The 16,981-nt window shown below is 54.9% G+C and overlaps 6 protein-coding genes across 6 annotated transcripts; 1 reads left to right on the forward strand and 5 right to left on the reverse strand.

Annotated features, from left to right (window-relative positions):
• Positions 1 to 11: 11 nt before the first annotated feature.
• On the reverse strand, positions 12 to 2,219 carry PG986_005489 (uncharacterized protein; the record flags this gene model as incomplete). Its single annotated transcript, XM_066841711.1, has 1 exon — positions 12 to 2,219. The coding sequence occupies one exon, from the start codon at positions 2,217 to 2,219 to the stop codon at positions 12 to 14; it is 2,208 nt and encodes a 735-aa protein (XP_066701573.1).
• A 581-nt stretch (positions 2,220 to 2,800) lies between these two features.
• On the reverse strand, positions 2,801 to 3,480 carry PG986_005490 (uncharacterized protein; the record flags this gene model as incomplete). The annotated part of the gene is made up of 3 exons (XM_066841712.1): positions 2,801 to 3,203; positions 3,254 to 3,302; positions 3,363 to 3,480. 3 exons carry the CDS (start codon positions 3,478 to 3,480, stop codon positions 2,801 to 2,803), a joined length of 570 nt encoding a protein of 189 aa, XP_066701574.1.
• A 1,470-nt stretch (positions 3,481 to 4,950) lies between these two features.
• On the forward strand, positions 4,951 to 7,371 carry PG986_005491 (uncharacterized protein; the record flags this gene model as incomplete). The annotated part of the gene is made up of 1 exon (XM_066841713.1): positions 4,951 to 7,371. The coding sequence occupies one exon, from the start codon at positions 4,951 to 4,953 to the stop codon at positions 7,369 to 7,371; it is 2,421 nt and encodes an 806-aa protein (XP_066701575.1).
• A 1,056-nt stretch (positions 7,372 to 8,427) lies between these two features.
• On the reverse strand, positions 8,428 to 10,160 carry PG986_005492 (uncharacterized protein; the record flags this gene model as incomplete). The annotated part of the gene is made up of 4 exons (XM_066841714.1): positions 8,428 to 8,709; positions 8,745 to 9,383; positions 9,470 to 9,755; positions 9,832 to 10,160. The coding sequence occupies 4 exons, from the start codon at positions 10,158 to 10,160 to the stop codon at positions 8,428 to 8,430; spliced, it is 1,536 nt and encodes a 511-aa protein (XP_066701576.1).
• A 724-nt stretch (positions 10,161 to 10,884) lies between these two features.
• Positions 10,885 to 12,318, reverse strand: PG986_005493 (Acetyl-CoA acetyltransferase; the record flags this gene model as incomplete). The annotated part of the gene is made up of 3 exons (XM_066841715.1): positions 10,885 to 11,082; positions 11,155 to 12,099; positions 12,166 to 12,318. The coding sequence occupies 3 exons, from the start codon at positions 12,316 to 12,318 to the stop codon at positions 10,885 to 10,887; spliced, it is 1,296 nt and encodes a 431-aa protein (XP_066701577.1).
• Positions 12,319 to 13,215: 897 nt separating this feature from the next.
• On the reverse strand, positions 13,216 to 16,131 carry PG986_005494 (kinesin heavy chain; the record flags this gene model as incomplete). Its single annotated transcript, XM_066841716.1, has 3 exons — positions 13,216 to 13,450; positions 13,505 to 15,936; positions 16,012 to 16,131. 3 exons carry the CDS (start codon positions 16,129 to 16,131, stop codon positions 13,216 to 13,218), a joined length of 2,787 nt encoding a protein of 928 aa, XP_066701578.1.
• Positions 16,132 to 16,981: the final 850 nt, after the last annotated feature.

A 16,981-nucleotide genomic window follows, 5' to 3' on the forward strand; every position in this document is an offset into this window, starting at 1 on the left:
ATCCGTGAAATCTAGCTGCCGAATTGCCACGCGGTATATACTTGATCGTTCATGTAAATGAGAAAGTCGTCATCGCCCCAGAGTGATTGCACACCAAGCGAAGGCGTGGGATTGGAGCCTTGCCTCTGGACGCGATCCTTTGCAAAAATCTGGTCTGGGTCAAGGGCAAACTTGACAATGCGTCGTAGCCGCTTCTGGGACTCCAGGGGCAGTGTTTGCCACGTCCTCCAGTTCACCTGTAAAGACACCTCGTGCCGACGCGCAACTAGGGGGTGATCGTCCTCGTGTTTCCCCGTCTGCGTCGTAGTGTAAAGTGGAATATGGCCAGCCTCTCCCGGCCCAGCTTCCCCTTCTTGTTGTTGGTCTTCCTCGGTCTCCCGGGTCATTCGTCCTCGACGACAACGGCACGGCTGGAGCACCATCAGCGGCCACTCCTCCTCGGCCGCGGTGGCCGAAAGCCGCTCCGTCAAACATCCGTTCCAGAGCCGGAACGCCTCGAGACTGTTGCTGCTGCTGTTATTGTCGTGGCGTTGATGCTGCGCCGCCGCCGCCGTCTCGAAGCAGGGGTATGTGAACGTCTTGGAGTAAACGTTGAAACAGACGGCGACGAAGCCGGCGTCACAGCACTGCGGGCAGATGACGGGAGCCCCCGCCGTGGCGGCGGTGTCGGTCGCGTCAAAGGGGCCGTTGGTCTGCTGGCCGCCCAGCCAGACGGGGAGCAGGCTGAAGTCGCCGGACACGCTCGCCTTCTCCCAGCGCAGGCCGCCGCGGTGGGCGGCCCAGCGGGTTGGGAGGAGATAGTTAGGTTGATGCTCTTCCGGGGTCATAGTTGTAGCAGCAGTAGATGACGCCGCTATGCTGTTGGTGCTGTGTAGGATCGGGGAAGGGAAGTCGGGGAGGAAGGTACCAAGCAGTGTCCCGTCGGTGCTGAACTCGTAGACGGTCAGTTTCCGGTCTTGCAGGGTCGCGAGGAAAAAGATGTCACGGCGGGCTGGGTGGAGCACGAAGTCCAGCGTGATGACATTATTGTTATTGTTGTTGTTGGCTGTCGCCATGAGGGACTGTTGTTCGAAGTCGTCATCGTTGTCGCCGCCGCCGCTCATGGAAGAAGATGACGAGGACGGCGCCACTGCAGGCGGAAGCGACGGCGGCTGCTGGATCCGGAGACCGACGCGGCACGCCCTGTAGGCGATATCGCGAATATCGTAACGGTCCGAGAGCACGTGGCCCGGTACGTAGCAGCGAGCGCTCGCTATGTCGATCTTGCGGGGCGGCTCTTCTTTCTGCTGCTGATGATGGTTGCTTTCGTGATGGAAGCACGGGCGCCAGAGCCACACCTCGCCGTCCTGCGACACGATCAGCACCGTGTCGTTCTCGCTCAGCGTGCGGGCTATGCGCTGCGGCATCACGACCGAACGCAAGGACTCTGCCCCGCCGACTTCGCCCGCAAAGTTCCACGCGTGCAGCGTCCTCCCCCGCGCCATCAGCAGCATGGTGTCGCCGAGGCTCGTCATGTACCCCGTCCTGTCCTTGCCGTGGCCCGGGAAGAGGTAGCCGCGGCGCTGGCGGGTGCGGAGGTCGTCGACGATGGCGAAGTAGGGCAGGCTGTACGCCTCTGGCCACCAGGCGATGCGGCCGTTCGCGTAGGCTACGAAATGGGCCAGTCTTGTGTACTGGTGGCCCCTGTCGTCGCCTTCTCCTGTCGCCGCCGGTCCCATAGCAGTGGTCGTGGAGGTGGCGGGGGGAGGTGTAAGAGGACACAGATCCGGTACTGCGGCGTACTCGTGCACGCCGCCCTGGGCGACGGGCACGGCGCGGCTCAGCGGCGCGTTGAAGTACTCGTCATCCTCGAGGCGCATGCCGTGGTGGAGGGACGAGAGGAACCGTCCCTGGCTTCGGCGCCGGTTCCGGGTAAGGAATCGGCGGAACGCGGGGCCGCAGTGGGAGACGGGGACGGTGAGGCGGAGCTGGGTTGATAGCCCTGGATACCAGCGATCTGCGAGCGCAGGCCACATGCTGGGGGACTCCCAGATGTGCCTTAAAGAGTGGCTTGTGTGCAGACAGGCGATCACCTCATCTTGGTCGAGATATGACACAATCTGAAGATGGAGCTCTACGGGGAGACTGTTGACCAGGCTGGGATACTCTGGCAATGGCTGGAATGAAGTTGTCGAAGACGAGGCAGCTGGGCGCCGAAGGTGGGATAGGAAGGCCTTCATTGATTCGGCGTTTCAGCTAGGTCTCGGAGGGTTGTGTATGTTCAGTGTTCAGTGATGTGTCACAGGTAGTTGTGGACTGGAAGGGGTGAAGTCGGAATGCATTGAGAGAGCTAAGGCAGACATTCTATGGTGGATTCTTAGGCTAAGTGGGGTAGTCTCACCTCACGAAGCAGGCTGGCAGGCCGAGTAGCTTGTCAAAGTAAAGGGCACGTATGCGTAGTCCCCCTGAAAAGGGAGCATACGAAGCAAGCAGCTTCGTACAAACGGATGGGCCGAGAATCCGAATAGAGACGTGTGCAATCGTTCATTAAAGTATACTCTGTGGCCGGCATTCCATTCAGCACGCACTTCTCCCAAAGAATCCATTCGCCCGCCCCTTGGGCGACATAGCACAGGCGCGATGCGCGCGTATGGGTGAGTGCCTGGCGTCGCTTGGCCATGTTGTCGACTGTTTCGAAAGCTGGATATCAGACCAGGCCTGTTCCATGCCGCTACAGCAGCCGCGCAGTTCCCGAAGAAAGAGGGTCGGCATCGATTTCGATCCGCAGGCCACCGAGGTAAAGCCCGGAGCCTTTGGATGCTCATTTCCCATCGCCCATCATTCGCTTGGCCTTGTCCAGCAGCAGGCCGCTCTCTCTTCCTAACCTGCGCTGGCCATCACGACCTGGTGCTCGCGCTTTCTTCATGGCTTTCCTGAACCGCTCGCGTTCCTCTATCCTCCGCTGTCGTTCTTCGTTCCTCCGTTGAAATTCCTTCTCGCGCTCCTCGGCCGCCGCCTTCTTGCGCTCAGCTTCGGACTTGGCCTTCTCAAAGTAATCCGGTCGCCGCTGCTTCGGACCTCGAGGGCGACGCTGCCTCGCTGCGCCCGCTTCTGGCCCGGGCTCGGCTTCAGGCTCGTCCTCATCCAGCATGGCCTGCCGCTCTGGGTGAATCTGTGCCTCAGGCACATCTGCTTCGGCGTCACCATCGGCGCCTTGCGCCCCGCTGGCAGGCTTTCCCCAGTCTGCCCCTCGGCGGCCTTAATCTTTGCATACTGCTTCTTCAACTTGGCCTTCTCGATCAAGCCCTTCTTGACCTTGTCGACTGTTGTCCATTGTTAGCATATCTGTTGTTCAAGCATCGCATGCGTGGGCTGGCTCTTACTCTTCCGCCGCCAGGGGCCATCTGGCAGATTTTCCGGTCCTACACGGAAACCCTTCTTGGGCTTCTTGGCTTCTGGCGCACCAGCAACGTCATCTTCGAGTGGCCGTTTGGAAGCCATAGTGAGTCAGTCGTACACGTGATACACCACCCTGTTTTGTTTTATCTCCCTACTGCCTGCAATGACTGGCGATGTCTACCTCTCTCGGCTCTCCAGGCGAACAAACAATTGCAAGCTGAGGAAAAAGTGGTTATCGATAAAGCAGCAGCAGCGGACCAAAGTGGAGATGGCCTGGTGTGGTTGTGCAGGTACCCCACCACATTGGGTGCCTAATGCAATTAAATCGCCCGTCTATCGCCTGCTTGGGTACTGCCTATTCCCTAAAGCCTCTAGTGCACGCTGCACAGCGGATAATTAGGCAGCTTTGATGGGGGGGGCCTGGGAAATGGCCGCCGAACAGTGAAGCTGACCGACCCTGTGACTCTTGTGACCCTGGCCCCTCATCGGCTACTGCAGGACTTTAGGTACTTTGATTGTTTTAGACTTAAAGGCCTAAGGTAAGGTTCAATGTTCTGGACCCCCGTTTCGAGTCTCGAACCCCCAGTTGCCAAATGCCAAATGCCAAATGCCAAATACCAAATGCCCAAATGAGCTGTGCTGCTGTGTTGGCGGTGGCTGATCTGCTGGTTCCGGGCTGCACCTGGAAGGCTGGAAGGGTTTATTGCTCGCTAATTCCAGTCACGACCACAACAAACCACGACCCCTAATCCATGTCCGAAGGCCATGCCCATGGCCCATGCCGATGGCCCTGCAGCCAATTCCCCATGTCACTCTTTCTAAAACTGGTCCCGTCGGTCCCGCTCGCCCATTCACGTTACGTTACGCCATGCGCTACGACTCCCGGCACTCATCATAAAGTCGGATGGTCCAGAAAAAGAGTCATTCGTTCGTTACTATCTGACAATCAATTGATGTCAGATACCCGTAATTCGCCCTGGCCTGGCCTGGTCTGGTCTGGTCTGGTCTGCCACGGAGCGCTTGGCCATCGACCAACCTATCTGGCTCAGCCCAACGCCCCCCGTCTGCCCGTCCCTGGCAGTGCAAGTACATGGCCATCCCACTGACTGGAATGAGTGAACGCAGTGAGCCCGATGCAGTTCCCCTTCATCCGCACCATCTCGTTTCGTTTGGCCTATTACGAACGTACGTACCTACTTAACGCCCCCGAGAATACATAACTCCTGGCCTGTCTTTTGAAACGATCAAGGGCACTTCTTTTTGTCTTTTACTTTGTTCTTCCCAGCTCTGAAACTGCCCCAGCCGTGGCTCGGGTACATGAATGGTAATTGTCTTTTCAGGATTAGGACCTCCGTCTGAACCTTCGAGAGCTCGGCCAGCATCCTAGGCCAGAAGTCGAGTCAGCGGTTACGACATACTCCAACGTCCCTTACGTGACAGATACAGCGCGAGCAGGAAACAAAGAACTGCTCAACTCACCAAGAGACTTTGAAAAAGCCATGATTGAATTTGATTCATGACACATTTGTTTTACGACTTTCGTCGTTGTCGCTTCTGCCAGTGTGATTTGACATGCCCATCTTCCAGGAAGACTCGGAGCGGGAGGAAGAGTCAGTAGGGAGACCTGCTATGGCGTCACCGCCCGGCTCTTTGGGTTCCGGAGCGCCTCATTCGCATGGCAGATCTCTGGCAAGGCAATCGTCCGAGGAGAGCATACGGACTGAGCTGTGCGAAGGGCCAGTACCAGACAGCCCCAGGCCCACTACTCCGGAGAAGACATCGGAGGCCGAAGGTCCAATATCTTGCACCGACCGCGCAGAGCTGATCGAGAGGCTGAAAAGAGGCGAAAGTCCGACTTGGATTGCAAATCGACACGTGGGCAATCTCCCTCACTGGGCTGGTAAGGGTAACAAGCTAATCGATCATCAGTACGAGTCCATATGGGACCGTGAACCTGTTACGCCATCCCGAAGCCCGAAACCCGCAGCCAACTCGCCCACTCTGCTACCACCCCCCACGATAACCCCAGAGAGACGGGACCACGGTTCCGACGACGAAAGACGGCTGCAGGAAGGTCTGAGCATCGAGCGACCCCGGTCTGCTCTGCATAGTGGTGATTTTACACAAGACGAGTCGTCCACCGAGGCTAGGAGAAGTAGAGGCAGTATTCTGCGCCAGAATGATAGTGCGGTACGTGATGATGGGCATCCATGGCTGGCCACCACGCCTCCGCGCGGGTTTACGCCCTTCCAGTTCGAAACCCGACATATGGAGGTAGGGTCCTCGAAAGAACCGCGATACCATTCGCCCTTATCGTCATCTTTATCGAGAAGCTTTGTGTATAAGCCCCCAACGAGCCCCTTGGTTCAGACAGAAGTCAACGAGGATCTCGGTCTCAGCTCTCCTATGGAAGGCATAGAGATCGGCACGAGAAACACTCGCCGGCATACCCTTATGTCCACTCATAGTGGATCATATGGCTTCCCTTCGCAAGACCAAGTCGCAAGGCAAACCCCTCCGTTGAGGCACGAGAGGACGTATCCATGCCAAGCGCACCAGCCTCGACGGTCTCTGACTTCTACGCCCAACCTCTCAATCACTGGCACATCTCCACAGACGCCAGGACTACTCCGATCAAGGCTACCTTCTTTTAGTTCCGATACTTCTCCCTTGCAGCATGCATCCATGGTGGGTTCCTACGAAGAAAGTATATTGCGCGGGCGTATGTCTACTACCCCGTCCAAGCCTCTAGACTTCGTCGCCCAAATCGGAGTATTGGGCCTAGGCAAGTGCAAATCCAGTCTGAGATGTCCGCCCCACGTGACATTACCTTTTCCAGCCGTATTTTACAGTTATGCGACGTCGTCTCATGGGAGATCCAAAGAAGATGACGGGCCCAGTCCGTATGTAGGCCAAGTAGATCTTGAAAACGGGCTATCGAATCCAGAAGAAGACGTCCGAGCAAAGCGGAAAGCGCAAAATAGGGCACGCATGGCGGAGGATGATACTGTTACCATGAACGATGGCACGAACCACGAGGCGCGCAGCGCGCAGCGACTGAAGCGAACGTCGAGCTCACCACGAGCGCCACCTGGGGGAAGCTATCGAATTCCCGAGAAGGGTCAAATCCAGATAATCATAAAGAACCCGAATAAGACAGCCGTCAAGTTGTTTCTTGTTCCTTATGACCTGGCAGGCATGGAACCGGGTACGAAGACGTTTATTCGACAACGCAGTTACTCAAATGGCCCCATAATCGACCATATTCCAGGCTCAGGGGCTATAGGAGCAGAGGACAGGCCCACCTTGCGTTACCTCGTGCATTTGCATATTTGCAGCCCTTCGAAGGGCCGATACTACTTATACAAGTCCATTCGTGTCGTCTTTGCAAACCGGGTACCGGACGGCAAGGAGAGGTTGCGAAACGAGATAAGTCTGCCTGATCCGAGATTTACGGCCTACAAACCGATACGCGTCATGCATCCACCAAGTTCCGTGGGAACCGGCCCTGGGGCTAGCCTGGCTGCCGAAAAGGCCTTCAGGAGGCGGAGCTCGGGCTTCTACTTCGGCGCCTCCAGCCATGGCCACGATAATGCTGACGGCATGGCAGGGGCGGCCATGAAGACGATACACCAGGACTTCTCGCTTGATTTTGTTAGCAGCAACGCAGTGGTGGAGCCTGTTCCCCTGAGGTTCCCCGGGAGACAATCGCAGAGTAACTTGGGCTCTTCCCAGGATAACCATCCTGCCACACAAGCGTCAAGCAACGTCACAAGCCCGAATGGCGTGGACAGCCAAATTAGTCGATACAACAAGTTGAGGAAGGGAGATGTAGGATATGGGGGCAATGCATTTTCGAGCCTGATCAATGGTAACCCTGGAGTAGCAGAGGGTCTGCTCTCGCAGAGGCTGCGAACTCTAGGTGTGCAGGCCCAATCACAGGCTCAGGGCCAACAGCAGCAGAACCAGAGCCGAGAGCTTGGTGAGGAATGAGTGCGATTTCGTTTTTCAGAAGGCCCATGCGGCATTCAGCATATACTGGTCGTTCGGAGGCGTTTTCTTGAATTATCGCCATCATACGAAGTATTTAGGAACGTTTCAGGAATAGGCAAGGGGCGCATTGGATTTGGCTTCATGGTTGATATCCCCTAGCTATCTTTCGCCTCTCATCATCAGGACTCGTTTAATACGAGTGATATTAGATCTTAGCACATGACCTCGAACGAACGAGATTGTACATATAACACATGATAAATAAAATCAGAATGTAATCTACCTACTAGGCTCAATATTTCACATAACAGCATAGAAGTTTTAGATGTATCTGGACGGGTTATATTTGCTTTATTGAAGTACTGCCTGCAGCTGGCAACTAACTACCTATGCGATGAGGATGATGACACTCCCAAGCTCGAATGCCCTCCCTGCCTGCCTTGACCATCCCCATGCAGCATGTGCTTAGACTTGCATTTGCTATTCCACAGCAGCCGTGTAAGATTAGGTATCCGTGTACGAGAACCAAGGGGTAAGGGTATGGGATTGCATATCGTTGGTCAATATCGTAATGGAAAAGTCCAAGGAGGAGTCCATGGAGGATGCGCCATAATGTCATTTATATAGCTTGTAAGATACGTCAAGACTTGGAGCACTTCACCATACAACGCCAGCAGCGATATCAGTGGGGGATGTTTGTTGTCGGATGAAAACTTGTGATGTTCCCAGGATGTACTTTTTGCAAGGCCCGTCTAAAGATAACAGTCTTTCTGACCGAAAATCCCCTTGACGATCCTACACCACGAACAACCACTTCACAATCTGACATTCCTAGTACACGTATTCTGCTTCGTCGACCGAGCTTGCGTAGTATCATGTTTATAATATAGGGTATCAAGACCACAACCAATTCAAATCCAGCGCTCATGGCAACAAAACATGCAACATACATACCCCTTCTTACAAAACAACACCAAAGCAAATTTGAGTCTAGCATAGTCGCTGCGCGGCTCCATTTTCCTCACAATGCTACCCTTTTGTATCCGCAGACCCTTTTCATACTCTCTTAACCCATCCGGGCACATCCTCTCCTTCCTTGAGTCCCGTGGCCAGGATCTCAGCTGGCGGAGGCCAACCTGCTGCGACAGCACCCTTCTGCTTCGCACCGATAATGGCAAAGCGACCCTGGGAATGTGCTATGAAGCCGTGTAGTAACCCCTGTGCGATGAGTGACGCTACGATGTTCTCTATATGGTCCTCGGTTACGGGCATGTTACCCCAGATGAGCCCCTCATTAGGGCGCAGGATCTTTGGCCCCCTGGCGGCGGCGCCAGCGTGCTGTGCTCATCCAAGCCTGCGGTGCGGTTGGATACGGCCTTGAGGAACATCGAGTTGATGTGTGGTTGTCGCGGTTTGCGGCCTGGGTGAGCCGGCAAGTAGCCCTCGAGACGCTTCTGTACAAAGGTTGCTGTTGTAAGAAGATGCGATAACTCTAACGTAGCCGCCTTACGGGAATCCGCTTCTGTGGGTGCAATGTATGTCAGGAGAAAGGTACGCCGTGTAAATGCTCGCCAGACCAAGGGGCGCAAGCGATAAAGAAGGGTCAAGAAAATGCCACGACTGAACAGCCATTTCTCATTGGCGTCGAGAGCTGCTTGCAATCGCAGGAAATTCCCCGTCCGCATGGCCTCGGCGAACGGCATATAGATGGGTGCCAATGACTGTGCTTCTGGCCGCTGAAGGAGTTGTGGCGATGGTATCCGGCCAAGCAGCAAATTACAAGGTATGAGATAGGTGAGGACCAGCCATCTGTGACTCTCAAACCGTTGGGCCGTTTCGAGATACGCCTCTTGTAGACATTGCGCTGCCCGACTGAAGTGGTTGTTGATAAAGTGGAAGCGTCCAAGGTAGTACAGAAACGTGACCCGCTGCGCTGCCGGGTAGAATGATAGCGGCGGCGCTTTGGCTGTGATGTTTGTGAAAAGCTGCTTGGCCAAATGGGTTTTCCGAGCCTACGAGAAACAATTAGCCATGTCTGTAGTATAAGCAGCGGGTTTTGGGGGGGGGCACTCGCAGCAAACAGTAGCTTCAAGGTCACATTGGCAAATATATACACTCCCGTCTTCTTCCCCTTGGGTTGCTCATGGCGCTGACTTGACCTATCAGTCAGACACGCAGTGAAGACCTTTTGTATAATTTCTGCCGTCGTCTCGACAATGGACTTCTGCTCTTCTTCGCCAGCATCCACCGTCTGCAAGTTCCGCGTGAGGTCGGGGCGCTTATTAAGCGTCATCGACAACTTGGACAGGGAAGCACACAAGGATATGCTCGTATGCAGCATAATCGTGCCGTAGGTCGGGTTGTTAAGCGCGGTCGTGCAGGAACTGTGAAACGGAAGCAGTCAGCACTTGCGCCCAATAGACATTAGGCATTGCAGCCGGGCAGTTCGAGGGTCCTTACTTTGTGAGGCCGGTGAGTAGCTGATGGGCGCCTAGGAGGTCGTCGAAATCCACATCGCGCCAGTACTCGAAGTAGTCCTTCATGAAGGAGACGAAGCCCGGCCAGGCCGTCCCTTCATCGTCCGAGACATTGTCGTCTTCGGGTAGGCAGCTGTCGACCAGCTTGGTCAGGGACGCGCTGCTGCGATAGCCCTTCTTGAGCTCGTCGGCAAGCTTGTGGTATTGGTCGGGCAACGGTGGCTCGACCAGCAGCCACGCGCGCAGGTCGTTGCCATTCCGGTTCTTGAGGAATTTGCGAATCTCGCTCAAGAACTGTATGGTCAAAGTCATGGCGGCCCGGCGCTCCTTGCCCCTCTCCCTTGCCCCTCGAGTCCCCGTCGATGTTCCTTTCCGGCGTTCCTAGCGTCGGCGCATGAGGGAACACGACGAGGATTGCGACTGGTCGGTTGGTTCGTGTTTGTTCGCGGTAGTCGAATGGACGGGGGGCCCAAGTCCGATCGCGGCTGAAGTTTCTGAAGTCGTATCGGTATACGAACTTTTATAGGTGCCCTGTTGGGTGTAGCATGAGCAACAACAGCAAGGGTAGGGTCGGGTCCCGAAGCTGTAGCGCAAAGAACGAACTGCAGCGTAGAGAGAGATAGAGAGAGAGAGAGAGAGGTAGAGGTAGAGTTACGGCTAGTGGGGACCACCAACAATCAATCGCAGTTGGAGCAACAGGCGGTACGTGGGCTGGCAGGGGTGGGGCCTGGGACGGCAGGTACCTGTACAGTTGATCTAGGTTACTGTGTCGGGCTTGTGGGATTGGAGCTGGACCTGCATTCAGGCAATCAATTCGACGTGGCTTTCTTTCAGGAAGCATTGCGTTAGGTGCATTGGTGCCGTACAGCAGTACAGATGCACTGCACTGGATGGATTATCAGGCACACCCTTGTCCAGGCTGTCCCATGCAAAACAAGGGTCGTCATTCAACAGCTGTAGAGACCTTGACACACTCTTGTCTTATTGGACGGCTATCTACCAAATACACAATATACATCTACCTAAAATATCAAACTTAGACAGACTCAATTCGTTGCACCACGATAGCAGTAGCAGCGCCGCCGCCGTTGCAAATAGCAGCAACGCCGTACTCGCCAGGCCTGAGCTGGTGAAGCAGCGTCGTGAGAATGCGCGAGCCGGAGCTCCCCAGCGCGTGGCCCAGTGAGATGGCACCCCCGACGGGGTTCACCCGGGCGTTCTCGAGGCCAAGTATCTGTCGTAAACTCGTTAGCCTTGAACCGAAGCTCGTAGCTCCCTTCTATCTCGTTCATCGACATGGGTTTACCTTTTCGTTGGCCTTGATGACGGCCGCGAATGCCTCGTTGAACTCCCAGACTGCGACCTGGTCTTTGCTGATGCCTGCTCTCTCGAGGGCAATGGGAACCGCCTTGGCAGGTGCAATCGGAAAATCGACAGGATCGATGGCCGCATCGGCCGAGCCGCATATCCGTGCAAGCACTCTGGACCCGGCACCATATTCTTGTGCGACGGCCTTGCTGCCCAAGACCAGGGCACTGGCACCATCGTTAAGCGTTGACGAGTTGGCCGCCGTGACTGTGCCCGTACCGTCCCGGATGAATGCCGGCTTTAGTGTGGGCACCTTGTCCAACTTGACATCGAGATAGCCCTCATCGGTGTCAATGACTGTATCGCCCTTGCGGCCCTTCACCGTCACCGGCGCAATCTCGTCGGCAAAGGCCTTGTCCTTCCACGCGGCCTGCGCGAGCTCGTAGGACTGGATCGCGTACGCATCCTGCATCTCGCGGGTGATTTCGTGTTTCTTAGCAGTGGTTTCGGCACAAATGCCCATGTGAAACTGATCGTACACATCGGTCAAGCCGTCCTTGATCAGGCCGTCCTCCATCTTGACGTGGCCAAACGCGGGCAGGCTGCTCGAGCGAGGAACGTAGTAAGGCACCTGCGACATGTTCTCCATACCACCAGCCACATGGGCTTCGGCGAGGCCCAATTGTATGTTTTGCGCCGCGAAGACGACGGCCTTTAGGCCCGAGGCACACACCTTATTGATGGTGATGGCCTCCACACTCGAGGGCAGACCGGCAAAGATCGAAGCCTGCCGCGCGGGTGCCTGTCCTATGTTTCCCTGGAGCACATTGCCCATGTAGACGTCCGTGATCTTCTCGGCTGGAACTTTGGACTTTTCCAGGGCAGACTTGATAGCTACGGCACCCAATTTCGGTGCCGGCACCGTCAGGAAAGCACCATTGAACTACGTCATAGTCAGACACGGGAGACTGGGTCGCGTACACATGGAGACATGAGCAGAACGACGAACCTTTGCTGTAGGCGTCCTGGCAGCACTGAGAATATACGCATCGCGAATCTCCTGCCGTAAAGCTGCTTGTGCCGTGAAGTGTCTTATTGCCGAGGGACACCGAGCGGCTGAGTGGAGGCAAGTCCGGGTGGCGGGTCTCGCGAGGAATACCATGTTGATAGCGCACTGTAGTGCTGTTAAGGGAAATGAACGAGTATGGACACGCGTCTTGAAGGCGAAAGACCCGGTGCAAAAAAAACAGCAAAGCAGAAATGGGATGGGAAGAGAAGAATGTCCAGGAAAGGCAAAGGGATCTCTCTATTTTAAGCCGCGAGCATGGATCAGCTTCACATTCACGTTCCCCGGCTTCAGTCGGCCCCGCGTGCCAATTCCGATGGAACATGTTGGGGTAGCTTAGCCCAAGTACCACGCTAACCCACTTGTCTGCATCCCCTCCCTCGGTAGATTTTCATGTGAGATGGCAATGTTACTTTCTAATCCTTGTATTTAGTGATGCGAGTCTAGCTGATACTTGACGGCAAGAGCGCAGCAGCACAGTTGGGAGTATACGACCTATATAGCTGGAACCACCCACCGGCGCAGGGTGGTTCAGAAATAAGGAAAAGACACAGGCATATCGCATCTCCCACTCGTCATCCTGCCAGTGAAAACCCGCACGTTATCGTATCATCAAGAAAACACCACTTCGGGTGGTGAGGGTGATCCTCTGACGACTCCTATCGCGCCTAGTCTTTATGCATAGAAATCCAACATTCTGGCCTCCCATCGTGTTTCATCGTAATCCGTCTATCTCCGCCGATCTTCCACGTCGGCCCAAGCCTGATGTTCATCCGACAAGGAGGACACCATACAGGGTATAGGGTATAAAGTCCGGCCCGACGTTCTGGTCTATCATCTGCTCTACCTCGTCCAATTCACGTTCAGGGGTAGCAAGTCAAATGGGGAACAGTTGACAAGTACCGCGACGACAAAGCCTGCAAGAGAAAGCCGTGGCGCTGATTGGTACTGGTCCTGCCTTGAGGACGGGAACTGATTCCCTTGTGACTGTCCCTAGGACTTCTGGAAGAACCAGCTGCTTCGCTTGCCAGAACCACCCTCGTTCTGTAGGTTGGCAACAGTCGGAACCGGGGCAGGGCCACTCGAGTCGCCCCCGCCGCGCAGAGGCTTCGCGATGCGGCTGCCGAAGCTGAAGCCGCCATTGCCGGTGGGCGAGCCAAGGCCGCGCGTTGAGCCAGCCTTGGCAGCTTCCAGACGCTCCTTGACAGCCGTAAGCTGAGACTCGAATCTGTATTTCTTATTAGTACCATGTGTATTAAGGGGGCAGGGCAATTGCAAGTACCTGTGGTTCGCCGCTGTCAGCTTCTCCTGGCTGTCCTGGAGCAAGCTCTCCAAGCTCTGAATACGCTCATTCCTTGCAATAAGCTTGCGCTCAGCAATCGCCACCTCCTTCTTGAGTGCGCCGTTCTGCTCCACAAGCTGGCGCTGCACCTGGGTAAGCTGCTCGAGATTGCGTTCGAGGAACGCCATCTTCTTCTGCTGCGCCCGGTTGTTGGACGACCGCAAGACGTTGTTGTACTGCTCGCGAGTCTCGTCCAGGCTAATCTCCAGCTCCACAACGCGCTCGCAGCGGTTCTGCAAGTCGCGCATCAAACTCTTCTTCATTACATCAAATTCGGCAATTTGTTGCTGAACAGTCTTGCCGTTGGCCAGACCAGGGGTAGGCGCTGTGCCCGTCTTAACACGACCCTGGAGGTCTTCAATGAGCGTCTTCATGCGCGAGTTCTCTGCAGCCTTCTGTGCGATGTCTGCCTTGAGCTCGTCGACCAGTTCCATTTGGGTGGTCTGCTTGCTGGCATAGGCATCCTTAAGGCGTTCCTTGACTTCCTCCGCATCTGCCTCGCCCAGGTTTCGCGACAAGAGGTCCTCGTATTCTTGTTGTAGATTTTGCAGCTTGGTCTCCAGCTCCATCCTCCGGCGTGCCTCGGAGTCGCTAGACATACCACTGTAAAGAGACAGCTCGGCTTGTCTGACAATTCCTTGCGTCTCAACAAGTTTGGCTTTGATGTCCTGCAGGTCATCCGGCGGTATCGGATCGCCAGTTGAGCTGAGCTCATACAACGTCTCGAGCTGCTTAATAGCATCCGCAATAGACTTCTCATTCTCGCTGAAGACATCGCCTCCGAGATCGAAGCCTGCCATCATCTTAGCCATCTTCTCCGCCTTCTTCTTCTCCTTTTCATCCGTGACAGCGGTTGTCTCCTTGGCACTCATCTTGACATCCAGAAGCTGCTGTTTGACTTCGTCCAATTCCGTGGTGAGCTCCCCGTTGGCCTCCTTCAAAGCGTCCATGGTGATCTGCGCCTCCTTGCTTTCGAAAGTCAGGCGCTCGAGCTGCATCTTGGCCTCGTTGACTTCTGTCGTGAGCTTCTCGTTTTCCTTGCCTAGCTTGCTGTCGTGCTCCTTCAAGAAACTGAGCTCCTCCTTTGATTCGGCAAGGGTCTTCTCTGCATTAACAACTTGAGATTCCTTTTCCGATAGTTGGTCTTGAAGCTCATTTTCTCTTCGAAGGAACTCCTCTCTCTCGTCCTTATCCAGAGGGATACTAGGAGTACCAGATCGTTCCGCCGGGGCAGGCGTCTCCGCCCGGCTATCAGCTACCAAACGCGATGGCGTCGATGGCCTGGCGGCCTTTGCGGTATCAGCCTTGGTAACCATTACGCCTTCGGCGGAAAATGCTGGTGTCCATTTGTCTTTGGGAACGGCGTCGCCAGCACGCCAAAGTTGCACCTCGCCCTCCAGATTCGATATGTAATTCTCGAATGTGGAGATACTCATTTGCGCCTTCTTGAGCATAGCCTTCAATTCTGCCGGGCTGAGTTCGGCATTGATCTTTGCCTTGTTCTTGATCGACTTGGCTCTCATACCGAACCGCAGAGTGCTCAGCGTTTCGGCATCGTTATAACTACTGGGCGAACAGTTGATGATCAAGGTCGTCCTGCTGTTTCCTCCCAGAGATTCTTGCAAGATTCGTGTCAACTTGGAGTCTCGGTAAGGGACGTGGGAGGATTTTCCGTCGGTCAGGGCGTTGATGACCATACCAAGAGCACTCAAACTCTTGTTGATCTTCTTTGCCTCCTCCAAAGTCTGTCCGCTCGCGCCTGTCTTGCCGACCTTTTCGCTACCAGCCAAATCTACCAAGAAAAGCTGACCGCTCTTGGCCGAGCCGGTCTCAACATTCTTCTGGGTAATGGTGATGACGAATATGGAGTGCGATCGTGACGACTCTTGGTTCATGTTGGTGGCGGCGACTGCTCGGGCGTTTCCTCCCCTCCTCATGACCTCGAAGACTTCCTGCACACTCGAAACGTAGATCTCGAGAAGACCTTTGACATATACACCCCTGTTCTTCTCTTCGTGTACCGGTAGGTTGTCGTTCTGGGGTTGAAGCAAATCTCGGATACGTTCCATGTAGATCTCCATGTAGCTGACTCGGACGGTGTACTCGATGTTCGCCGGGCTCGCCATGATGCTGCTGAAGATCTGCTCCACGATACGAGGTGTGACACCCTTCCCTTCCTCATCTTCTATATTTGTTCCCATCATGGTGTACGACTTTCCGGCACCCGTCTGACCGTAGGCGAAGACGGTTCCATTGTAGCCGTTAAGAATATCGTCTACTGTTGGTTTGATAGAGTAATCGAATATAGTAGACTGCTGGGATTGCATATCAAAGACGCGATCGAAAGTGAAGCCGCCAGTTGCCTCGGCAGACTATATAAATATATCATGGTTAGAATGGATGCGCACCGCCTTCGCCTCCGCCATGGGTTGCAGTCGGGTACCTACGTTCAGATTACAGGTATCATCGCCATCGAAAGTAACTATAGGCTGGCCACCCGATGCCAGCTCAACCTTATTTTGAGGTCGAAATCGGGCGACGACCTTGATCGTGTTTGGGGCCGACATGGTGAACGGCGCCGAAAGAGAATGTCTTTGGGTTGCTGTACGAAGCCGGTAGTGGAAGCAGCAATCAGCGGTGCAGAGGACGAGGACAAGGGGGCTTGGTGTCCTCAAAATCATGTCAGGAACAGTAGGTAAAGATCGATGCAGGATGCGGCTCGCTGCAGCTTGCTCGGCAAGAGAGCAGGAACTGAAAGCAAGAAGACCTATCTCGGCCGACGGGATCGGCGGATAGGTCATAAAAATATGACAATATGGTTTTTTGTGTCGCCCAGCACAGAGGGTTGTGGTGGGTGAAGGAGGTGCAGCCGTTACGTCGCGTTTCCCGTTGCCGGTTTGGAGAAGGGGACGTCGTAGAGGGAACGAGATGGGATGTAGCGGTGCAGAACAAAAGAAAACAGGGTTCACATGGGATCAGTCACACCTGGACAAGTGTCTGGGCGCCGGATCTGTTTGACATTGGGGATACAGTTTCTACTTGCCTAGGCGCGTGGTGCCTGTTGTGCCTGGATTGGCTGGGCATGGGTCCCTAAGTTGCTTTTTCGCCAGTAGGATATCACGCTATTGCGCTACCCAGGAGGGGTTCAGGGGGTTCGATGCCAATGGTGACCAAAGAGAGGGGGTTTGGGCGTCTTTACAGCGGGCTGCTTGCTGTACAAACTGTCGATTAGCGATGGGGGTCACAGTGATTAGCAGCAGTCTGGTGGGGTCGCGGTACAAATCAGTCATTAGGTTAGGCACTGCATCAATGTTTACATGTAATTGCATACATGTACCCAACGCGCAGGTGGCTGCTGATACCTAGCAATACATGTAAATAACAATAACATTGACTCGGTATGATGCCCATTTGCCC

The sequence above is a fragment of the Apiospora aurea genome (genome assembly GCF_038362705.1).
Source record: "Apiospora aurea strain CBS 24483 chromosome Unknown utg000004l_segment0_segment0, whole genome shotgun sequence".
Taxonomy (NCBI): domain Eukaryota; kingdom Fungi; phylum Ascomycota; class Sordariomycetes; order Amphisphaeriales; family Apiosporaceae; genus Apiospora; species Apiospora aurea.